General features: G+C 33.5%; 1 protein-coding gene across 2 annotated transcripts in view; it reads left to right on the top strand.

Moving 5' to 3' along the window:
- KCNJ3 (potassium inwardly rectifying channel subfamily J member 3) overlaps window positions 1-10,741 on the top strand; it is a 159,681-nt gene extending 148,940 nt beyond the window's left edge. For both annotated transcript variants that reach the window (XM_010387769.2, XM_010387768.2), the window contains one exon: window positions 7,141-10,741. In XM_010387769.2, the coding sequence (XP_010386071.1) occupies window positions 7,141-7,146 (6 nt within the window). In that variant the 3' untranslated portion in view covers window positions 7,147-10,741. The remainder of the gene's footprint in view (window positions 1-7,140) is intronic.
- The last annotated feature ends 15,293 nt before the right edge of the window (window positions 10,742-26,034 follow it).

Genomic DNA, 26,034 nt, shown 5'->3' with positions numbered 1-26,034 from the left:
CAACTCGCCCGGCTAGTTTTTTGTATTTTTTAGTAGAGAGGGGGTTTCACCGTGTTAGCCAGGATGGTCTCGATCTCCTGACCTCGTGATCCGCCCGTCTCGGCCTCCCAAAGTGCTGGGATTACAGGGTTGAGCCACCGCGCCCGGCCACTGTTACTTGAAATTTCAAGCTCTATCCTTCTCCTGGAAATGTGAAAATAATAAAATCTTATTTATAGTTTTGCCTTTATGAGATAGTGAGATGAAATATATAAAACCTATATATAGCACACTACTTGGTACATTGTTACTCAACATGTAATTATTATCACCACTATTATAATTTTTATGTTTATAATTAGCAATTTTAACCAACAGTCACATGAGCGAATATTTATTTTTCCCATCCAGTAGGAAGATGATTCATTCATTATTTTAATTCTTAAAAATTCACTCATCAATTGGTTTCCCATACTTTTTCCACATGTAATAGCAGCTACAATAAATATCACTAATATTTATTAAGACATTTGCTAAACACATTGCATACAATATCTCATAAAATTATTCCAATTATCCTAGAATACAAGTACTATTATTATTATTATAATTTTCAAGATTAGAAAAACAGGGGTTCAGAGAGGCAAAGCACTATCCCAAAGTTAAACAGCATAGGTGCTAGAGCTGGGATGCGGCCCCATGGTTGTCTGACACCACAGTACTTACTCCAGGGAGTTGTGCAGAGTGCCTCTGGTGTTCATCCCTGAAGAAAGGTTCATTTCTTTCATCACTTGCTTTGTTTTTATTGTGTCAAATCTGGTCCCCTTGACCACAAAATCACAGACTTGATGCTCTTGTACTCAAAAGCTGACACTTTAATTCGAATATTCATTACTTATATTACTAGTACTAAACTCTCTTTTGTTTCTTCTTTTGCCTACACAGTACTACTTGATAGAGAGATGGGATTAAGAGCATGAATCCTCAAGCCTGATTTCTTATGTTCAATTTCCAGCTGCTTCACCTTTATGTGATCCTACTATCTTGTATCCCTCTGTGACTCAGTTTCTACCTCTAGAAAACAGGAAGGGGGATAACAGTCTCTTCCTCTAGGAGTTGTGAGGATTAAAGACAACTTGTAAATAGTGTTTAGAGAGATACTTGACATATAATCCTATAGAGACATTATTACCACATGGCTTAACTGAAAGGGATTTGCTCTTTTTTTTTCTGCTTTTGTTTAACGGATATGTGATAAAACACAGCCACAGCCACCATTAGAGGAGAATACTCTTTTGCTCTCTCTCCTCTCTCTTTCTCTCTCTGGCTCTGATTCTCTCTATCCTTCTATCCACCTTTCCTCCTTCCCTTTCTTCTCTCCCCCAACCTCCCCCAAACACATCTATATTGGGTAAGGTTTAGATAAAGCCTCCATGTGCAGAAGTTATTGATTGTGTGATACTTTCTGTGTCACGGCATTCAGACATTCCCTATTGGCCTGTAGTTATATTGTTTTTAACCATATTGTGCCCCCTTTGTGTGAGTGACACATCCACCATCTCCAGCTAGGAGAAACAATGGAAAATAACTGAGTTAGAGATATCCTGAAAGTTTAATTAAGGACTTGTCAAATAACAACTCACTTTGTCATTTTCACTTTAAAACCTTCCACAGATCTGTTCTTTGAATGAATGTTTAATTCAGTTAAAAGGATGAACTTAGTTCAGTTTAAAGGCAGAGTCAGGAAAGGAAAATGTCAAAAATAAAGAGGTTAGACTATGTTGCTTCTACCATTTTAAATGGGCATACTGATACTGGAATAAATTACACTAAACAGTAATATATACCCTTTTAAATCTGTGAATATTGCAATGCAATGCACAGAATAAATCTTTTTTTCTTTATACAAAATTTTTTTTATCTAAGGATTCAAAAGTTCCAGCTATTTCCAGTAGCAGCATCTGTTGCTTTGCCAGTTTCCACAGAGATGAGCTCGTGTTGATTTTCACCACATTTGTTCAAGTCTGGAATCTGGTTAAAACATGCAAACAGTTGTGTTGCTGGCTAAGAGGTGCAATCGCATAGTACCCTTTGAATAATAGTAGTCACTTGCATTTATTTTAATTCAAATGGCATTTCCAGTTATGAATCTAAGCATGGATTATTTTAAAATAACTTTAATTAGAATAAGAAATATAAAGCATTCTAATTCTAGAAGGAAGAATGATATGATACATGCATGTTCTTAGAAACCATAATGATATCTACTTTAAATCTTCTCAGTTGAAATTTGCATTTTATTTTTTCATCACCATTTTGGGATAACTTTTGCAAAAAGAAGTACTCTCTCAATTATATCTTATCTTAGTTCATTGTCTAAGATGCAGATTGGCAAACATAGACATTTTTCTGTTATCCAATTTATAAATCTTCCATATCCTTATCCATATATTGATTGCAAATTCATAAAACCTGAGATGAAACCAGATTTTAAAACTATGATTGTGAATTGGAAATGTCTGCTATTTGGGTACCTACATCTAATGAAAGTAGGACAGGAACAGCAGAAAAACAAACAAAGGTTAAGGTGCTGGCAAATGTTCTTGGCATGTTTAACATAGTATTAGCATTGATTTTAGCCATTCTGCTTGCTGCAAGCCTTTTAATACACCCCATATGTCCATACTTAGTCTCCTCTGCTATTAGGGATAGTTAGGTGGAAAATGTTGTGAAACCCTAAAAACTGGAAATACGAGTAATATAACTTTTTTTCTATATTTTTAAATATTTTGAATGTTTAATTGTCTGACAATTTTAAAAGCAAATTACTGGCCGGGCATAATGGCTTATACCTGTAATTCCAGCACTTTGGGAGGCTGAGGTGGGAGGATCACTTGAGGCCAGGAATTGGAGAGCAGCCTGGGATTTGGGAGGCTGAGCTGAGAGGATCACTTGATGCCAGGAATTTGAGAGCAGCCTTTTGTGAGACCCCATCACTACAAAAAAATTAAAAAGTAGCCAGACTTGGTGGCTCGTGCCTGTAATACCAGCTACTTGGGAGCAACAGGCAAGAAGATTGCTTGAGCCCAGGGGTTTGAGGCTACAGTGAGCTGTGATCCCACCACTGCACTCCAGCCTGGGTGGCAGAACAAGATCCCATCTGAAAAAAAAAAAAAAAAAAAAAAAAAAGTTATATCATAGACAGTGACTTTTAAACTTAATTCTTAATTTTCTATATTACTAATATGGGATAAATTACAAAGATGTAAAAATTTCTCACACATATTAAGTCACCTTACTAATTTTCAGGAAGAACAGGAAATTCAAGTGACTAGTATAGAACAATAAAAACACTAGTCATTAATGGGCATTGCCTACACAGCAAGCAAGGTTCTATGTCTTTTGCTTTCAAACTCTCAGTAGGTTTCTAAGAGAAGATATGTTGTTATGTCTAATTTATAAACGAGAAAACAGGGCGAGAGAGCTTTAGGTAATTTTCACAAGCTATTTCATAGTGACATTGACAGCCAAATTCATAAACTTTTTAATTATGTTTCACATGTTGCCTCATTTATGTGAGTTTGCTGGGAAAATAAGTAAAGTTAATTTGATATAGTAAAATAGATTCTCCACCTTCCTTTTCAGTCAAAATCATGCATTAGCATTTCAGTAACAATGATTACAAGTATTTTAATGCCAACAAACATTTGAACACACGTTTCCACTGTAGATGTCGTAGCACTTTAAGTAACTTAATAATTGATGGCCTGTTTTCCCAATGTTAACATTTTATAAGATTTTATTTTCCCAATTATCATGGTAAAAGCAGGGGCAAAATTTTGATTTCTTATTTAATGTTATTTTCCCAATGTAAAAAAAAAAAAAGACCACCAAAATGAAAGGGACTAAGATGGTGATATCATCAAATTTTATTTCAAAATTTACTTTGTGATTGTTAGAAATAATTGAACAGACTTCATAACCTGAATTTATTTTAACTTGATGTTAATATGTATTTACATTAATCAAAGGACAAACTTACAAACTTTCCTTACATTTTAAGACATTGAATATTAAGTATGTGACCTCACTTAGGATAATTCTGCCTGACATCAATTTTCTTTTTTTTTTTTTTTTTTTTTTTTTTTTTTATTATACTTTAAGTTCTAGGGTACATGTGCATAACGTGCAGGTTTGTTACATATGTATACTTATGCCATGTTGGTGTGCTGCACCCATCAACTCGTCAGCACCCATCAATTCATCATTTATATCATGTATAACTCCCCAATGCAATCCCTCCCTCCTCCCCCCTCCCCCCTCCCCATGATAGACCCCAGTGTGTGATGTTCCCCTTCCCGAGTCCAAGTGATCTCATTGTTCAGTTCCCACCTATGAGTGAGAACATGCGGTGTTTGGTTTTCTCTTCTTGTGATAGTTTGCTAAGAATGATGGTTTCCAGCTGCATCCATGTCCCTACAAAGGACGCAAACTCATCCTTTTTTATGGCTGCATAGTATTCCATGGTGTATATGTGCCACATTTTCTTAATCCAGTCTGTCACAGATGGACATTTGGGTTGATTCCAAGTCTTTGCTATTGTGAATTTTCAATGATTGAAGTTTTTTAAATTAAAAAAATGGCTGGGTTCAAGACGAGCCTGAGTAACATGGCAAAACCCTGTCTCTACAAAAAAAATACAGCTACTTGGGAGGCCGAGGTGGGAGGATCATCTGATCCCAGGGAAGTCGAGACTACAATGAACTGAGATGGTGCCATTGTACTGCAGCCTGGGCGACAGAGACCTCATCTCGAAAAACATAAAAATAAAAAAGATTGTAAGGCAGTATTATCACTTAGTAAAAATATACTTATAGTCTTTTTTCTCAACTTTAAATTAATGTCTTGGATGGGAAAGACTTAAAATGACAGTGGTTGCTTTTAGGGAGAAAATATAAGGCACTTCCACATTATTTGTTTTATTATTGCTTAACAATAACATCAGATATTTATTCTTTATTCTAGATACTTTTCTTTATCTTTAAATTTCTCAAAATAAAACCAAGTTGATATATCAGGAAATACATTTATTTTTCCTGATTAAGTGATAATCTATGATTTTTCTTATGAAATACTTAGAGGCCAGAAAGCTATTAGAAAATACGGAATGCTGCTATGTGTGTGTTTACACTTAATATTTTAAAACTCATTTTATTGTCTTATATATAAATATTTCTGGGGCTATTCCTCACGTAAAATTGATTATAAACACGGATATTTGATCATAGTCAGATTTGCACCATTGCAGAGTTTAAGTGATAACTGCATTCCTAACTAAAATATTAGAGACATTACAGCAAAGTAAAATAACGACAATTAAACACACACACACACACACACACACACACACATATAAATAGGATGATACATTTTTTCTCTATAGCTTATTAGATCTGTGCTCAAGAAAGGTCAAGAGACTTAACCTCTCTGAGCACTAAATTCCTCGTTTTTAAAATAGATACAAGAATATCTTCTTAACAGGACCATACTGAAGATTAGAATGGAAAAAAAAAAAAAAAAAAAAAAAGAGGGAAGAAGAGAGAGAGCACCTAACACAGTGCTAGTCACATAATAGATACTAATTTTCTACATGAGTTTATTTTAAAACTGTCATAAAAAATAGTATATAGTGGTAACTAATTCTTTGGTAATATCTAACAATTTTCATAAGGCAAGATTTTGGAAGGATTCAAATGTGGCTTCTTAATTACGCATTATATCCTAATTATCTATATGTATTGTATGTTGTATGTGTGATTGCAAGTCAGTTAGAAAAAAGACAGATATCCCTTCCTCCAAACTATGCCAGGCTCAAAAACAATAGAAATTACTTATAATGGATGGGGAAGAATTGAAATGAATGAAGAAAAACTATCATCACTTATTTAAATTATACTTAATTATTGAAGGAATGATTTTTAGAATTCATCATTATCTTACATTTTAATAGTCTTTAATAGAAGTCTGATAGACTTTTATTTAATAGCCTTTAATAGAAGTCTGATAGACTTCTATTAAAGTAGAGAAATTGGTGAATTTTACTACTTACAGAAAATCATGTGTTTTGACTAACATGAGACAGAAACTTGATACATGTTTTTAATTTATTCCTGTACTTCCAGTCTTCACAAAATGAATATTCACAAGTTGACTGATTTGATTGTAACACAATCGAAATAAATGATTTATGAAGAGAACAAAATTGAGTAAATTAGAATACCATGAGGCAAATGATATTCAAGGAACATAATTGATAAACTGAAAAAATTTACATCTGATAGCCAGCATCCAGGTCCAGATATTCCTAGAGCAAGAGTGCAACTTGATACATCACATGGCCCAGATCACTGATTTTAGCATATGGATTTCTGAAACTTGAGCAAAAGTTTATTCTGGCCTTACAGATGCAAAAGAATATAACCACCACAATGACTTTTCTTTTTCTAGCATGTAAATATGACTACCTTTTATTGGTTTAGCAAATACTTGGGAGAGTTACCTTTTGTCCTCCTTCCCTCCCACTGCCCCCCAACCCCCATAGCAAGCCTTTGCTAGGTAAAGAGAAAAAGGTAAGCTGTCATTAATGGAGTCACCTATTGTAGATATTATATGACAAATTTTACATTTCTGTATGTGTTATTTCATGGTCACAGCAACATTGTGAGACAGGTATTGTTGACAGTGCTTTACTCTGCAGAAGAATAAAGTGATACTCAGTTAAATATATTTTCTAAGTTTACACAGTATTAAAGTTTAGATTCAATGTCAGATTTGTTTTATTTATGACACTGTTTCTTAAATGATGAAAAATTGTTACATAATTTTTCCACTTATCTCCTTATAGGGACACGTATGTTCTGAAATTATTCTATGCTACTTCTGCTTTTGGTTTGTGGTTAATATTTATGTAATGACGCATCGTCCTTCTATGTATCAAAGCTATTAAGTTAGAGTACAATTTTTAATCTATTCTATTATTCAGGCTTCAGATAAACAGTCCAAAACCTAGATAAGAAAGTGAAATGAATTATTTAGGCCAAACCGGCTTTACATGTGCTTCCACTATGCATAATTTATCAAGAATTTTCTCTTTTCTTGTAGGGATGACTTGTCAAGCTCGAACATCATATACTGAAGATGAAGTTCTTTGGGGTCACCGTTTTTTTCCTGTAATTTCCTTAGAAGAGGGATTCTTTAAAGTTGATTACTCCCAGTTCCATGCAACATTTGAAGTCCCCACCCCACCTTACAGTGTGAAAGAGCAGGAGGAAATGCTTCTCATGTCCTCCCCTTTAATAGCACCAGCCATAACTAACAGCAAAGAAAGACATAATTCTGTGGAATGCTTAGATGGACTAGATGATATTACTACAAAACTACCATCTAAGCTGCAGAAAATTACTGGAAGAGAAGACTTTCCCAAAAAACTCTTGAGGATGAGTTCCACAACTTCAGAAAAAGCCTACAGCTTGGGAGACTTGCCCATGAAACTTCAACGAATAAGTTCAGTTCCGGGCAACTCAGAAGAAAAACTGGTATCTAAAACCACCAAGATGTTATCTGATCCCATGAGCCAGTCTGTGGCTGATTTGCCACCAAAGCTTCAAAAGATGGCTGGAGGAGCAGCTAGGATGGAAGGGAACCTTCCAGCCAAATTAAGAAAAATGAACTCTGATCGCTTCACATAACAAAGCACTCCTTTAGGCATTATTTAATGTTTGATTTAGTAATAGTCCAATATTTGGCGATGAGGTAATTCTCCCTAAGGAATCTGAAAGTATATTTTCCTCCCAGTTCTACAAGCATATTTGAGAACCCTTCCTTTCCCAAGTATTGCTAATGTGCAGAAAGCAACAGTTACAGAGGGAGGACATCATAAGGAAGTTATTAACGGGCATGTATTATCACATCAAGCATGCAATAATGTGCAAATTTTGCATTTAGTTTTATGGCATGATTTATATATGGCATATTTATATTGTATATTCTGGAAAAAATATATATATATATATTTAAAGGGGAAATACTCTCCCCGACATTTCTAACATATGTATTAAGCCAAACATGAGTGAATAGTTTTCAGGGCGATAAAACTAAATATATGTCTGTGTGTGTGTGTATGTATACACACATATACATATATATACACATACATACACATACATACATACATACATACATATATATCTGATAAAATTGTGATGTTTTGTTCAAAGTTGTAGTTCTTGTGCATGTTTACTTTATTAGAGTAGGAAGGCTACTGGCATTAATTATTAATACCAAATATTTTAGCCTTAAATTTTTGTCATTTTAAAATCTGATTTAATGTTTTCTGCTGTTTAAGGTCCTGGGAGGCTTTCATTTGTATTTTATATGAGAGAATCACACAAATTTGTGCTATCTATGGCCCTGCAAAAATATAACCATTACATGTTTAAATTGTAAACTTTAGAGCATACCAGTACTCAGTATAGCACCGAACATTTCTTATGATTTTTAAAAGTTGCTAGTACTGGGGAGACATAATTATTGATTAATTTGAGAATTATTCCTTTCCTAGACTAATTAAAATCTGGAAATCTATTTTGTATATGATCTAATACAAAGATGAGCTCTGAACAAACACTGAATCATGTTATTAGACAGTAGCCAAGTTATATTGAATATATCAGAATCTGTGTGAAGTTATACAATTAATGGTCCCTGTTTCAAACCGAGTAAATCGGAAACATTTTCATTCCTTTTCTGGAAATTTTGTCCATTTTAAAGACCAATCATTTTAAGAAGACATGACAATGCAATGAAACAGATGATAAATATTTATGCTTAAAATATGTATGTCTAATTGAGTCTCTTTTTAATTCTGTTTTCTTGTTTATGGCATTTGTTGTAACAGGATAGACTTTTTCCTCACCTAGGGAACCTATCCCATGCCTGTCACTTATAGTTCAGGAGGAAGTTTTTGCACAGACCAGAGAGAAATTAAAATTAGATAAATTGAAGATATCTTACACACAGTTTTTTGGTGAACACTGATTTTATTGGTGTCTTGGATCCCTGGTCTACCCAAATAATTTTAACAGTACTGTTTTTTCTAATCCTGAAGTCTGATATTTATGACTTGTTAGCAGGAATCAAAACTAGTGATCAGTAGAACACTTTCAAAATAAAAATTTGGAATGCAAAGACTTTTATGAAAATTTTAAAGTGCTCCTTAACAGAATATCATGGGTTTTCCTATAAAACTTAAGTATTATAATTTAAGTCTGCCCCAAATTTTTAAAAGTTCTCATTAATATGTAAGTCATTAATTGCTAGTTTGGGCTCTCATTATTTCCTATTTTTTAACAATTTTGTGATAATTTTATTATTGGCAAATTAATACATCACTTAAATCACTGACTATAATAAAACCTTCTGGCTACCTCTGTATCAACCAAATTCTGTAGGTGCAAACATATACCAGGGAATTCTTACTGGCAAAATGATCAATCTTGAGTGTGCATCCACTGTGAATGGAGCGAACTGCCCTATACCCTTTGATAACCAAGCTTTCTTATTTTGTGGATGTAGGAAACAAAATAGTGACAGAGAGAGAAAGGGGTACACAGGGCATGGTATATTGATCAGCAGTGGAAAAAAAGTGCATAGATCATTTAGTCCAAGAACTTAAAAACTAAATAGAGCCATAATTTACTTTGGAGAGTCATTTTAATTTGTCTTTGGTACCAAGGAGAAGACAGAGCCAAAAACAAACTCTCCAGATGTATTCACACATTCAACAAAATTTTTGCATGCCTTCTATGTCGTAGGCATTTTTAGTTCCTGGGGATTTGGACGTGGCTAAGTCAGAGGAGGCCGTTGCTCACCATGAACACTGTATACCAGAAGGAGAGTGGGGAGGAGACAAAAAACAAATGAGACCACTTCAGACAGTCTAAGTATCAGTTCAGAGAAGAAAACAGGCCTGACACAGTGGTTCACGCCTGTAATCCCAATACTTTGGGAGGCCGAGGTTGGGGCATCACCTGAGGTCAGGAGTTCAAGACCAGCCTGGACAACATGGTGAAATCCCGTCTGTACTAAAAATGCAAAAATTAACTGGGCATGGTGGCAGGCACCTGTAATCCCAGCTACTGGGGAAGCTGAGGCAGGAGAATCGCTTGAACTTGGGAGGCGGAGGTTGCAGTGAGCCGAGATTCTGCCACTGTACTCCAGCCTGGGTGACAGAGCAAGACTCCATCTCAACATCTAAAAAAAAAAAAAAAGAATAAAAACAGGGTAACATAATGCAAAGTAACTGTGTGGAGTAAAAATTGATTATTTTCGAAAATGTGACTGGCTTAGGACGGGGATAATATGTGAACAGAAATCTATCTGATGAGAAAGAGCTACTGTTGTTGAAATTACCTTATCTGAGTGAATGGTTTTTTTTTTTTTTTTTTTATCTTTTCCACACATGCGTGGGAAAGGTATGATTTCTGCATGTAATTGCAGTTTAACCCTTATTTCTAGGTTGATCATAGGTCCCAGTTTACCCAGGAAGATTCCAGTTTATACCTGTTGTACCTGTGTAATTATTGGTAGCACTCCCTTTCACTCTTACAATGTCTTGGTTTGGATGATATATGGTGAAGTTTTTGTTGAAACTAAATTATGAAGTCTGATATATTTGGATAAAAATAAAGAATTGCTTTTCTTCTCCTTTTGCTGATTTTTTGATACATCATTCTAAGCAAAATCATCTCAGCTTCATATATTTCAGCCTGAAGTAGTTCTTACCAAAGTTATTTCATGTAACACTTGTTCAATATGTTCGTGACATGCCTTTCAGTAATGAAAAGTTATGCATTTTATTGAATGAATAAAAACCTAACCTCTGCTATTTCCATTTCTGGAAGTTGTAAGAGCTCACATTAAAGAAAGTAAAAGTCAATTTAAGCCAAGATCATTTTCAAACCACCAATGTCATGACTATTGGAAAGGAAAACCTAATGTGATCATTGAACTGAATAACTCTACATAACAAGTGGAAACTAGACCTTTTTTGTAGCATTTTCATGATATAGGTCCTGTTATAGTAAGATATTTCATTCTATTTATCAAAATGGTGTAAATAAAAGAAACAATTATTTTGATAATGCTTATCTTCATTTTAAATGTTTATTCTTTTCAGAAATAGGTAAATACACTTTTGTAAATATATACAAAATGAAAAATAAGGATATTTTACCATTAATTATTTCTGAAAGATTCTTCTTATGCTATTTTAAATTTATCTATATATGGCTAAAAATATTATGAAAAGAGCCTTTTAGTCTGGACAAAATGGCTCATAGTACAGTATTTCTACTGGAGGAAGACTGGGATCATGGGAAAGTTGGCTTACATGCTACTAGTTCTTACATTCTTCAGAATTTATGTTTGAATTACATTGCACATATTTAAATTAGCATCAACCTAATTCCATTTTCTGGCATGCAATCTATAATTATTTAAGTGTTAAAGGTCATTTAGGTTCAAAAATATAAACTCATGTATTCAATACTGCAAGTTCAATTTTATAAAAAATGGTATTAAACTTTTGAAACATGATTGGGTTTAATTTTTAGTGTTCTCATCCTTTTTGCTCTCTTGACCACTTAATTATTCACATTTCTTGACTCCATTTGTTTATCATAAGACTCTTAATTCCTGAAAGACAATCATTAAATCCATCGCAAGTCATTCCTTGATAATTCCTTTTATTTTGGCTGCTTATTGGTAAGATGCTTCAGCAGTACCAAACGTCAGCTTAATAATGCAGATACTCAGGACCTACGTTTCTTGGAGGAAGCTTCATGGTTATCCTACCCCTTGCTGAACCAGTGTTTTAAAAGCTACAGTAAGTAAAGCAGTAAGTAAAACGCATAGTTTTTCTAATTTTGTTTAAATATCTAATCATCTTTTAATAAAGCATTCAGTTGCTTCACCTGTGTTTCATAGAAAAATGTGTTCTTAATCTTGGATTAGATGAGTTTTGTGATGTGTAATGTACCCAACTCCCAGGCACCTCAGAGAATTAATTTAGAAAAGCTAAGTTGCTGCAGCTTCTGACCTGGTAGCGTTCCATGCAGATGGTCTTTTATCATTTAGTAGAATTGTTAGGGTTGTTCCTCAAAATACATTTTGTTGTTGGGTTTACAATTTTCTTCTGGACTTGCTTGTTGCTTAAAAGTCTGTTATATGTCTGAATGCTGTGTTTTCAGAGAGGAGGATGTTTGCATCTTCTCTTTGACTTACATATTCTTCAGTTTCACTGTGATTTCACTGGGATTTTTTAATCCACTTGTAAAGACTTTTTGAAATTATAGCTCTTTCAGACTATCTGGGCTTTTTCTGACCAATGGATGCTATAGAGAACAAATACAGTAGGACCTACTATATCCTCCTTGTTTACTAAGAATCAAATCCATACTTCTATTTATCCTTTCCCAGTTCTGAATGTATCAATCACATACATGGTGACTTGTACACATTATTTAAATATTAGAAACAAGTCTGCATGGTAAAGATCATCCCTATTTTACACTTGAAGAAACTTATTTTCAGAGAGGCTGTTTAGCGGGCTTTTTAATTAAATCCACAATCGTGAGGTATAGTCTCTGCTTCCTGGGAAGATAAAGAATAAAGAGAATCCCTTTCTTAAACAACTGCATATTCCAGAAAATTTGGATGTATGAACATAAATATTCAATGACTGTGTGCAATGGCTTCTAACATAACAGAATGCCTTTTACAGTGGAGTTTGCTTTTTTCCTAGCTGTCATTTGGAGAAGTGGTGGATGGAAAATGATAGCAGTGTAAGGAGTAGTTGTGGTCAGAATTGTGTGTTGGTTAGAGGGGAGAAAAAAGTAGGTAGAAAGCAAGGACAAATAAAAATGAAGAAAATGTGGAGGAAAGTAGACACTTGAAGTGTTGCACAAAGACCTACCTAAGTTGCAAAGAGGTAAAATGAAAAAGACAAGCTAAAAAATCAAGAGTTCACTGGATACTTGAAAAAATACTTCAAATAAGCAGAAAGTTTCTTCAAGCCCAGGTACTTCAGACCCAGAGGTTTTTTAAAAAAATGATACAGTAACATTTTGCTGTATTTACCTCCTACTTATTAAATAAATAAAGTGTCATAGAAATCTAAAACAGGCCGGACATAGTGTCCCACCTATCGTATCAGCACTTTGGGAGGCCAAGGCAGGAGGATTGCTTGAGCCCAGGGATTCAAGACCAGCCTGGGCAACAGTAAGACCTCATCTCTACTAAAAATAAGTTAAAAAAAAATTAGCTGGGCATAGTGGCATGTGCCTATAATCTTAGCTAATAGGGAGACTGAGGTGGGAGGATCTCTTGAGCCCAGGATTTCGGGGTTGTAGTGAGTTATGACCTACGACACTGCACTCCAGCCTGGGTGACACAGTGAGACCTTGTCTCAAAAGAAAAGAAAGAATAAAAAGAAAAAGAAGGAAACCTAAAACAGTCACTTTGTCTCTTCCAAACTCTACGCTATTCCATTTCTCTTCCTCATCGGAAGCCATCGCTACTCAGAAATGACTGTATATTTCCTGTGCTAGTGTGTATATGTATACTGCATATACATAAATTTATATGTAATACATACTATAACAATCTGATATTTTACTTGAATATATTTCTATACAAATGTTTTATATAAATACATAAAATATATTTGTTATATAAATATGTTTCTATAAAATATATATAACATGCTATATAAATATATATTTAATATAAATATAAATATTCATAGACACACACCTACTGATAAATTTTTTATTTTTTCTTTCTTCTCTTGGATTTTGTATTTTTTTCATTGCCTTTTTAAAAAGTTCCACGTCTGTTATTTTAGTAACGTTCAACATTTAAGCTTGCGTACAGCAACTAATGAAACCAAAGCTAATTAACATCTACACTTTCCTTTCAAACGACACAAGGATCTTACAGCATATTAAATTCAGCCACATCTTCTCCTGTTTTCTCTGCTATTTTTGCATAGTATTACACTTGTTTTTAATGTTGTAACAAAAAACTGTTATTTTTAAGTCAATGCATCTTTATAATTGCCTATATATTTACTGATCATTCACCATAGCTTCTTGCATCCTACCCCTTCATTCTTCTTTTTTCCTTAATTAAGTATATATTTTAACGGCTATTTAGGCAAACATCTGTGATAAGAAAGCCACAGTTCTTGATCATCTTAAATGTCTGTTTTCTTTTTTTTACATTTTTTTTCTGGACATTCTTGTTGATTAAAAATATATGTCTAATTGACATGTTTTCAGGAAGGAAGATATTTGCATATTCTTCACTTTCACTAGGATTTCATTTTTCAGGAGCCAAGTAACAAAAATTTCTTCACATGGGATATCCTGGATAAAATATCCATAATTGCATGATGCTTAGGTTTGAGGTTTCAGCTTCTCCTAGAATGCCTTCTGCTGTCTCCATAGCCCCGCGCACAGACAAGCTTCCTTGTCACTGGGCCTTAGGTGGAAAGTTTGGCTCCTGATAAGGTTTTACAGAGCCCTAGACTTATTCAGGGTCTTCAGTTCTAGTTTCCTGTTTAACAGGTATCGAAGTTGCACCTTTCCCATTATAGGTGTTAAAATCTCAGTACCCAAATTAGAACCTATCTCCATGTCTAATTCTCTTGAATTTACACACACACACACACACACTCTCTCTCACATACATGGAAGAAACTTCTGAATTTTAAAGACATTGTTTCATATGTCTCATATATATATACACACACACACATTCATACATATATACATGTGCATATATCTGTGTGTGTGGATAGATAGAGAGATGAAAGTCACACATACACATAAAAAGTCATAAAGTTTTTACAAGGCTTGTTACAATAAAAACAGCCCCCACTCTCTACCTACTCTCTCCTCACTCTCTCTCCATAGACAAAGACTTTCAACCCTTTTAAATGACTCTATTGTTATTTACATGCAGATTTCTAATCATTCTTTTATTGTTTCTTTTGGTTTTCCATTTTGGCTATTATTTGTTTGCCTTCCACTGTGGTAAATGATTTAGTTCTATTTTAACCCTTGCTACCCACTATACATCTTCAGCATCCACTCTAGTATGGTTAGATTTCCAACAGTTAAATTTTAATGGTTTAATTATCAATGTCCTCATTAAGTTCTATCACAATCGAGCCCCATGTATTTTGATTTTTCTCACCCTTTGCAGCTTCTTCCTCCTAGAGTTGATAACTGACTTCTTTGTTCTTTGTTCATTTATGTATATATCACTAATACAGCCATAGAATCTTTCCCAGTTATGTAAATGATTTCCTGTTAATTTGTCAGACTCATTAGATAACCTACCGGTTTCATCTTCTTGAAGAAGCCTCCACCAAGACATCCTGACCTGCTCTACGAAGGAAAATTCTTTTGACTGCTGTACAGGTGTTTTCTTGGGATCTGCCTTTGTCATCATCCTGGAGAGTCCATTCCCTTTGTCTTGGTGTAGAAACCCTGTTTCATGGAGCATGTTTTATTCTTTCTGTCTTTACCCTTTGTTTTGTTTTGATAAAATTTGTTTTGATAAAACACATTTAACAGGGGTTTCTGAGAAAGAAATAGTGATTAACTTTTAGAAGGCTTGAATATATTTAAATAAACCTTTACTTTGTAATTAATTGTTTGGCCTCCTGTAGAAATTATTTTTTCTTCTGAATTTCAGTGACATTGTTCTCTTTTTTCTAGTTTCCAGTGTTGCTATTGAGATGTCTAATACCGTTTTGAATTTTAATCTTTTGTATGAAACTAATTTTTCTCCTTAAAGCTCTTAAGATATTCTACTCTTCCTCAGTGTTCTAAACTTTTCAAATGATCTACCTTTGTATGGGCCCACTTAATCCCTTTTGCTGGGCCTTTGCAATCTGTATCCTCATGGTCCTCTCCATTTTCCTCTGTTCTTTCTTTCTGAAATTTTTATTGTTTGACTGTTGGAGCTCCTGGACTGATTCTCTAATACCTTCATATTTCCTCTTTTGTCTTTTTGCATTTTTTTCTGTACTTCATTGGGGACATTCTTGACTTTATCCTTTATGATTTTTATTTCTGTCCATTTATTTCACTTTAGGTCATTTATCTTCCAGATTTTCATTTCTGCTATACTGTTTTTAATTTTCAAGTACTTTTTCCGTTCTACAAATGTTTCCTTTTTTGAGAGTCTGTTTGTTGTTTCATGAATGCTAATTTTAGCTGTCTCAAATTATTAAAGATAGCATGTTTTAAATGTTTTCTTTCTCTCTGCATTGTACGTATTTCTGATTTCTTTTTATATGTATGATTTTGGGGTCTATATTTCATATTAGATTGTTTTCTCATATATCTGATGATTGTTAGGTCTTTTCTCGTACTTAAAAATGCAGCAATTGCAATGATCAATGAAGTTCTGTTCAAATGTATGGAATAAATCAAACTGATCTTCACTGGTGTGTGATGTGGTTGAGCTATTTACCTGAGCTTAGTATATCCTTCAGCTTGTTATTTAAGGTCAGTAACTGTGCCCAGGTAAGATTTTCAATCTCCTCTTGCAGTCTCTGAAGGGTCTGTACCTGGCCACCAGTGTTTACAGGGAAGAATGAGTTCAAGTATGACTATCCTACTTTCAGAACAGTATCTTCATTCTCAAGACTGTTTAGGCTTCTGATTCTATATACAATTATGCCCTCATCCAGAAATAAACCTTCAGTTTTCTGCCAGGATATGAGAGAAGCAATCAACAAGTTGAGTTGATTAGAAGGGAATCTGCTCCTTAAATGGGCTTTCAGTGAGTTTCTTGCTATCATTTCCTTTTCTGACCTCTTTGCTCTACTATGCTTTAATATCCCCCAACTATTGTTTTAGTAATTTCAGAAATAAATAAATAAATAAATGCTTATATTTAAGTTATTTTGAGTCTTAATGAACAAACTTAATGTATTTAATTAGACTATAGTATCACTGTTGTGATAAATTATCACAAATTTAGCAGCTTAAATAACACAAATGTCCTATCTCACAGTTTTGAAGCTAGAAGTCTGACATTGCTCTCACTGGGCGAAAGTCAATGTCTTACCAGGGCTGAGTTTCTTCTGGCAGCTCTAGAAGAGAATTCATTTCCATGTCTTTTCCAATTTCTAGAGCCCATCCACATTCTTTGGTTTGTCCTTTCCCCCATCATCAAAGCCAGCAAAATGACCTCCCTCTTTGCCTTTATTCCATAGACACATCTAGCTCTGACTCTGTTCTACATTATTCTAACAACTGTGGGAAACATTGCAATTACACTGGGGTATGTAATCCAGGATAATCTTACCATCTCATAATCTGAAGTTCCTTGGCCTAATCACATCTTCCAGTCCCCTTTACAAAGTAAAGTCATATATTCACAGGTTCCAGATACCAAGATATAGACTTCTTTGGGGGTCATTATTCTGCCTACCTCACTAAACTTTCTTTCTTCTTCCCATTTATAAAAAGAGAATGTAAGAATAATTTTTTAAAGTATGTTCTTTCCCAAATCTAAGTATATTTATGAAAATTTTAAAATAAGAGAAGACACTTATTGCTATTAATGACATCTTTCCTTGTGAAGAAATATATTTACCCATACATTGTTTAATTATTCTCTTAAAAATCTATTTCTGTCACAGTCTGAACAAATGTCTGGCCAGGTTTTATTTTATACTTCTTTGTGGAAGATAAAACAAAACAAAATGAAATGGATTAAATTAACATCTATAACTTCAGTATTGTGAATCTAATAATGTATCTCAAGTCCACTTTCTTTTGGTTCGCTACCCTACCCTGTAGTCTTAAAACAATGTCAAGGTTAGATTTAAGTTTCAGTAGATCAACTTGAGAGCTGGTGTCAGTATTTATTGGGAGAAAAATATTACTGTGCCACACAGACACGTAAAATGTATAAAAACTTGTGGCCTAGAAATTAATTTTAGAAATGAATTCTGATGTATTTTAACCAGGTGATCAATGAAGTATATATAGCAACTTTGGATGAGCCCATGAGAGTGGACACATTGATCAATTTTTAAGTTTCAGTGACTGACTCAGTGAGAAGAACAAGTCAGAAAATACCATTTAGATGCAGGTTTAATTTTGTAAATGAAAGATGCTAACATATCCTCTACTAGTATCCCATTGTCATACAGAGGGCTGCGAAGTCTGATGAGATTTATGGCTTTCTTTCTTAGTAAAAATTCCCAAATAATTATTCTTTTTGTTACCAACTTTTATCTCCCATCCACCTCACAGCTTAAGTGATTTCTTAGTTTCATAAAGCAAGCTATATTGAGGGGAAAAGTGGGCAAAGAATAAAACAATTATATTATAGTCCCATATTTTTGTAATACTATGCAGGTTTCACTTCACTGGCTCTTGCTTTCCCTATATATAACATTTATAGTGTGAAATTATATTCCATTATTTTCATATTGAGATTCGTATTTCACGTTACCTACAACTTTTTAAAAATATCTAGATTTGGACATGTGAATAAAATCTCTCATCTAACTATAGATTTTTTAATTAAATATAAAAATCTTGTATAGAATGCCAGCCATTACAGAGTTGATGTTCAACTCTTAAGAAGATATTAAGTGGAAGATATTTGGAAAAGTGATATCTACACTATGTTAGAAATATGTAGTGATTAAAAAATAAACACTAATCAGAAAACTGAGGCTTGTTAATTGATAAAATTCTTATTGATGGCTAAGTCATAGGAAAAAATTGCTTTGAAAATTATGCATCATACTTAGCCTTGAAGAGGGTCGTTTCCTCTTCAGATGAGAATTAAAATGTTGGAATAGAAGAAAAGCTGTGAATAAGCACTATTCAAACCAATATTCTATTATCCTGAGCCAAAAAGAGATTAGTCACTTTTTATGTATTTATTTGTTATTTTTTTCCCCAATACTTTATGATAACTTTTGAAATTGTTAAGCATGGATTTTTATGGGGGAAGCTCTTACTTGAGAATTATGGAAGCAGTTTGTGCCATGTATAGAATCTGCCCCATCTCTTGCCGATTTACATGAACTTTGTTAGTATTCACGTACAGGAGTTTCAAAGTTCCACAGAGACCCATCAACCTAAAAGCATTAAATCAACAATCACTTGTTTGACCAATTTCGTGTCATGTTGTAGGTGTTATTGTATGCAACAGGGTTATAGAAAATAGTAAAGGGAAAACGTTATAAACTTATTCAAAATGACTGACAATTAAAATACAGCAAATGTTTTGAAACATAACTACACAGCATGTTATGGGAAAACTGAAGAAGGTGATTTAACTCATGCATGATGTGGAATTGGGTGAGGCTAAAAAAGGTGGGAAGATCTTGAAGAGTATTTGATAGTAAAGAATACTGGAATTGTGTTTTAGAATATTTGAATAAATTACATAGACAATGAAAAGGAGGAAAAGTAAAGAAAGAAGCCTATATAGAATTTGGAAAGAATATTATGTTTTGCAAATACAAGTTTAAGAAGACTAGAACATGGGGTGTGAGAAGAGGATCAATATGGGACATACATAGAGAAACAAGTAGGCACATTGCTAATGTGTACTATAACCTACAGAAAATAGTTAGATTTTTATGTTGAAAGCAACTTTTTAAGATGTTAAAGGGATGGTAGGACCAGATACGCATTTTAGAAAATTTACTCCACCAACATGTATGAAAGATAAATTAACTCTATAATTTTTAATTTTATTGGAATCAATGTATTTTTCATTAAACTTTATAGTTCACATTTTTCAGAAAAATAATTTATGAAGTTTAAAAATGTTACATGAAAAGATGAATAATATCAAATACACAATGAAGATAAGGGAAAAAGCAAAAATAATTTTAAATGCGGAAGATAATATAGATGCTGTTAGCGAATGTAATATTTCACTCTTATCAGATGAGATTTAGAAAAGCGTGGGGATCATGTGTGTGGTTCCCCTTATCTGAAAAGGAGAAAGCCAACAATTGCCCAAAGGTCAACCAAACATTTTAGTACTTTTTAGTTCTCATTAGACTTTCACAACAATGTCTCTTTCCTCAAGCGTTGCAATCAAGCACTCCATCTGAACCATTCCCAAAAGGAAGCTGTTTTGAAAGTTTATTTTCTTGACGTGGGCACGTTGGCTCACTCCTGTAATGCTAACACTTTGGGAGGCCAGAGTGGACGGATCACCTGAGGTCAAGAGTTTGAGACCAGTCTGGCCAATGCGGTAAAACCCCCCCTCTACTAAATATACAAAAATTAGCTAAACGTGTTGGCCCATGCCTGTAATCCCAGCTACTCGGGAGGCTGAGGCAAGAGAATCTCTTGAACCTAGGGGTGGAAGCTGCAGTGAGCCAACATCATACCATTGCACTCCAGCCTGGGCAGCAAGAGCAAAATTCTGTCAAAAAAAGAAAAAAAAAAAAAGCTTATGTTCTCTCTTTTTTTCCTCTTGTTGCATTTAAGAGCATGAAGTTTGTTTAAATAAAGGCAGTAAAATCCAGACTGTGAAAAAGCAAGTATGAGAAATATAACAATATTGATATGGAGATACTTGCTAACCAAGAGGTGATTTTGTATTAGGTATGTTTTTCAGGTGAATAATTCCTAGATGAAATTTTTAAAAAGAAAATAAATGCCCAGTGGTGGTACATAGTCTAGAGCCATCTCAAGTAATATTACGGATATTCCATTATTTGAAATTTAATAACAGTAATTTGTTAAATCACTAGAATTTAAAGTATATCCAACATAGGGCATTTTTTCAATAATTATTTGCATTAAAATAAATAATTGGTTATTAGGATATAATAAATGTTCATACATTAAACCTCCCCTTCAACAGAGGAGTTCAGGAAAGTGACTGATCGATATAGACAGCATGTGAACTGATATTCATACATAAACCATCTGCATTTACCTTCCCGGAACTTGTATGAACTCTGATGAACTACAAATCAGAGCTGCTGCTTTACACTTTTAATTTACAGCTAATTCCCAAATCTAGAAAAAGAGAAATGAAAGCACAGCTAATCATTGGCATTTATGTTGGTGTCCCTAAAATCAAAGATCATTTTGAAATATCAACAGAAATTGACTACCCTAATCAATATCTGGCTTGAAGGACAAAAATGCGATATATCCTCTGAAGAGGTTGGTTAAGTTCAACATATCCCAGCTTTCACTTAGTCTTACAATATAACAAATGGAAAATTACACAAATATGGCAGATGTTTTTGAGCTTTCTAACACAGGTTTATTTTCAAATATCTCTCAGAACAACTTCTCAAGAGAGTGCTCACTTGGAAGAAATTCATTCCTGGATTTATCTGAGTACCCAGAATGATTACTAGCAGCTGACTGGGCAAAAATCAAAAAGGATGCAACACTGAGAAGTCTGACAAGAAGAAAAACAAGTCAGCCAAACTCTACCTCAAATCAGTTTTGTGAAAAAATATATAAATTGCCAGATCACTAAACCAAGTAACTTGCTTTAATTAGTGTTAGAATCCATGCCTATCCAATGCATAAAAATAACTAGATTATAGTTTTATAGTAACAAATGACCTAACATATTTTGGTGTACATATAATTGTACACATTCTCAGAGAATTTGAAATGGGAAAATTATGCTATCTTTGTTGGGAGAGAGACTACATTTATTATTTTAGATGCTTACATGCACATGTATAAATGATTTCAAAATAGATGTGTAATTAGTATAATACGGAAGACAGACAAAATACTCAGATAATTTTTAGCACATCAAGAGAACTACTTCTGTATGTATTAATGAATGAGCCACTTAGGTCATGGAAAATTTCAGCTGGGTCTTGAGGAGAGAACTAATTATAATGGAGAAAACTCAGTGCCATTTGTCAGCACCAGGCCTCCATGTAGAACAATCGGGATGTTTCAAACAGTTTCCTTCATGCTGTAGCTTGATAGTTTGTCAATAACTATTTTCCATAAGCAGATGACACCGTAATCGCCAAACCATAGAAAGCTTTTTGTTTTTCTTAGCCATTTTCCAGTGAGAAGTCCCATGCTGGTAAGAATATATTAATATTTCCTACTGAATTACATCAGGTTCTTCTCTAATTATGGCACAAGGAAACAAATTTCTCAGCTGAAAATGAGTGTGTAATTACTGTTACAACCATCCCCCAGAAAATTTTAGATAGGAATCCAGTGAACTCTTACTTAATCTGCATTCCTTTCACATCCAACACAATGGTAGCGCTTAATATAAAATATGCAATATAGTTGCTGAGTGCTATTTTCCTGATAAAGTCTAATTAAAGTCACTCCTTTGATCTCCCAACTTTGTATGAGAAATATATGAATCTACTTATTCCTGAATAATAATTAAGTGATGCACTATTATAATCCTACTGCTCAGAAGTAATATAATCAGGGTAAGTAGGAAAAATTTCTTTTCTTATAGCTGTAGGATTCATGGCAATGTGCGTCTTCCAAGTTAGCAAGGGAGAGAGAGAGGGACCCCAGTAGGACTGTTGCTATACTTTTATGTATCACATACAAGTAATCTAAATCCCATTGCCTTTGGCACATTCATTTCATTTAAGCAAGCCATAGGTCTTGTTCACACTCAAAAGGAGAGGATTATATAAGGGCATTAATCCCAGGAAGTGGGAATCATATGAGAGATTTTCTCTCTCTGGTCTGGAGACTGATACTTTTAAATAGAGTTTAACAATCTGAACATATAGATAAATTCCCAAGATTCTAGGTGAACAGGCAACTGCCAGAATATGTCCTCTGCTACTTTCTCCATCTTACAAAATATCAAATATGGAGGACTCCACACAAACCTCCTGTAACTTATCAATTACATTTTTATTTAGTCCTATATAAGTTTCAAAATTTCTAAAATTGCTCAAAACAAAGATACAAACCTTTGAGTCAGATCTTACCCATGATGTGAAGTAAGATCTTTATGAAAAATCTGCGTAGCGGTAAGCAGGTGAAAGAATTTTCTATTTACCCTATTTTCCTTTTCCAATATCAACTACAAATATGTTCCTACTCTATTTACTTGTATATTTATTCATTATTTATTTTACTTCTTTCTCTGCTTTTTAGATCCTCATCCACAAAGGATTCTGAGATAGCTTTTAAATTACAATAAAACTGTACAATTTAAGCAAAGCTATTTTTAATGTAATTTAAAAATGCTCTTAATAAGAGTATGCCCAAATCTAAACTAAACAGAAATTTGTGACATATAAGGCCCTATATTTTGTTTTAATTTGGCTGAGAAATTTGGGCTCACTTTACAGATAAAGTGAAATAAGGAACATTATATTTTTTTAAATATGAAAAAACAGGAAAACAATAAAAATGTTTTTAAAATAATAAAACCACTACAATATATCGACTATTCACATTGTATTAGGTAGTATAAGTAATCTAGAGATAATTTAAAGTATATGGAGGGATTTGCATCAGTTATATGCAAATACCATTTCATTTTATCTAAGGGACCTGAGCATCTGCAGATTTGGGGGTCTGCAGGGGCCTGAAACTAATACCCCATGGATATTGAGATTATACACTAGAGAAGCTCAGTCACATTTATACCAGGATACACATAAAAGAATATTCACAATAGCATTGCACATAATGTAAAGATCCATATGTCTTTTAACGGTAGAAAGGAAAAATAAATCATGATAAATTCATAAAATTAAATGTAATAAAGGAAAATAAAGGATCTAGCTTGTAGCTAATGATGTGGATTTATCTTGCATGCATAATGGGTAAAAGAGAATTTTTTTTTCAAATTTATTTTTCACATGCAGTTTTCACTAAGGACACCTTGATGGAAACCATAGATGTCCTCAGATTCTGTCAGAAACTGGTTACTGAAATAGCCAGGCTTATGTAGCATCATCCTCTAGTGTCCTTATGGTACATAAAACTTAACAATCACCCACCCTGGCTATTACAATAAAACCTTATAAAATTCATCAAGAAATGTCATGATATTGCATTTCCCATGAACATAACCAATAACAAGATGGCAATTTCTGAACATGTTCATGGACTAAATATTAACCTGTTTCCAAAAGCACAATGTGATTTACATCCAATGTTTTGATTGTTTTTGGTGTTTTCTATGGATTTAGATCGTATAATGTCTTTTTAAAGGGGAATGATTTATCAACAATTTTTTCCTTTAGTAATTTAGGCTTTGTATTTTTCCTTAAAATGTTTTTTTACAGAAGTAAATCCAGTGTGAATTTAAGCCTATGCATACAAATTCATTCAATTACTGGATTCAAAAATTGTTTTCAATCAGTAAGCATGTTTGAAACTGAATTATTCTATAAATATATGTCCTTGTGGTAAAGTCAAAGTACACTTAAATCTTAAAAGTACAAATAAGAGACATGTTTATTTCACTAGGTTTAATTAAAAAAGCAGAACAGTCTTTGATGGTGACTTTCATTTTGGGAGGGTAAAAAAAAGATAACATATTTTGTGTGTATGCATAATACATGTTGGGCATACAGTAATTGTTTAAAAATATTTCACCTTCTGAGATCAGTTTTAAAATTGGATGTTGAAATTTTAATTAGCAATGTTCAATTCAAAAATTCTTACATAAGATAACATAAGATAATGTTTTTCATAGTGTATCTCAAAATCAGTAAGATCTTTGGATAAAGCTGATTGCACAATAAACTACTTAGACATTTTGACATTGGCATTCTTAAAGCTTTTTGATGAAGCAAAAATAGTGTTACTAATTTGCTGGTACCATTGTATCCATTTCTCTAGGGAATTATGTTTTAGGCAATGCAGCAAGAAGAGTAAAAGCATAAAATTGAAGATGACAACAAGAATGAGTGGAGATATATAAGTAAAATTCCAATAATACGGAAGGGAAAGTGGTTTGTTACTCAACTGAAATGGAAAACATTTAAACAGAAGTTATATTAACAAGTGAAATGATTTAGTAATAGAGGCTAGAGGCTGCAATTGCTTTTGAGAATTAAAGCCTTGGGAAGATCAAATGTTTACCTGCATGTTTTGGACTTCACAGCTTGAGTCATGAAACAGATGAAAGATGAATTCTTTGCTTCAGAAGATGATGTTTTGATTTGACAGTATACAAAGAGGAGATTTATGATAAAGTGAAGTAGCAAGATAGAGGAGATGAAATTATAGAATTGAAATGTACTGCCATGGTAGTTGTAGAATGGAAGGCAAATACTAATAGACTTCTGGAAATATGAGTCTTCTTTAGTTAATCAGCTTTTAGTTGCCCAAACTCTTTCAGATTTGAATAAGCAGAAGGTTTTTTGTTTTGTTTTGTTTTTGTGTTTCTAAGAAGCCCACATATGAGCAAGCATATGTGATATTTGTCTTCCTGTGCTTGGCTTATATAACTTAATGGCTTCCAGTTTTATCCATACTGCTGCAATTGACAGAATTTCCTTCTTTATATGGCTGCATAATATTCTTTTGGGTATATACATCACTTTATCTATATCCGTTTATCCACTGAGGGGCACTTAGGTTGAGTCCACATTTTGGCTATTGTCATTAGTGCTGCAATAAATATAGGAGTGTAGATATCTCTTTGATATGTTGATTTCCTTTCTTTTGAATATATATTCAGTAGTGAAATTACTGAATCATAAGGTGGTTCTATTTTAATTTTTTGAGAATCCTCTATACTATTCTCCATAGTGGTTGTACTTATTTACATTCCCATCAATAGCTTACTAGGGTTTTCCTTTCTCTACATCCTCACTAGCATCCGTAAATATCTTTTTGATAAAAGCCATTTTGACTCTCAAGAGATGATATTTCATTGTGCGTTTGATTTGCATTACTCTCATCATTAGCAATGTTCAGCATTTTTAATATGCTTATT

This window comes from Rhinopithecus roxellana, chromosome 14 (genome assembly GCF_007565055.1).
Source record: "Rhinopithecus roxellana isolate Shanxi Qingling chromosome 14, ASM756505v1, whole genome shotgun sequence".
NCBI lineage: Eukaryota > Metazoa > Chordata > Mammalia > Primates > Cercopithecidae > Rhinopithecus > Rhinopithecus roxellana.
Note: the sequence above shows the minus strand (reverse complement) of the source record. Positions and strands in the feature narration are given on the sequence as shown.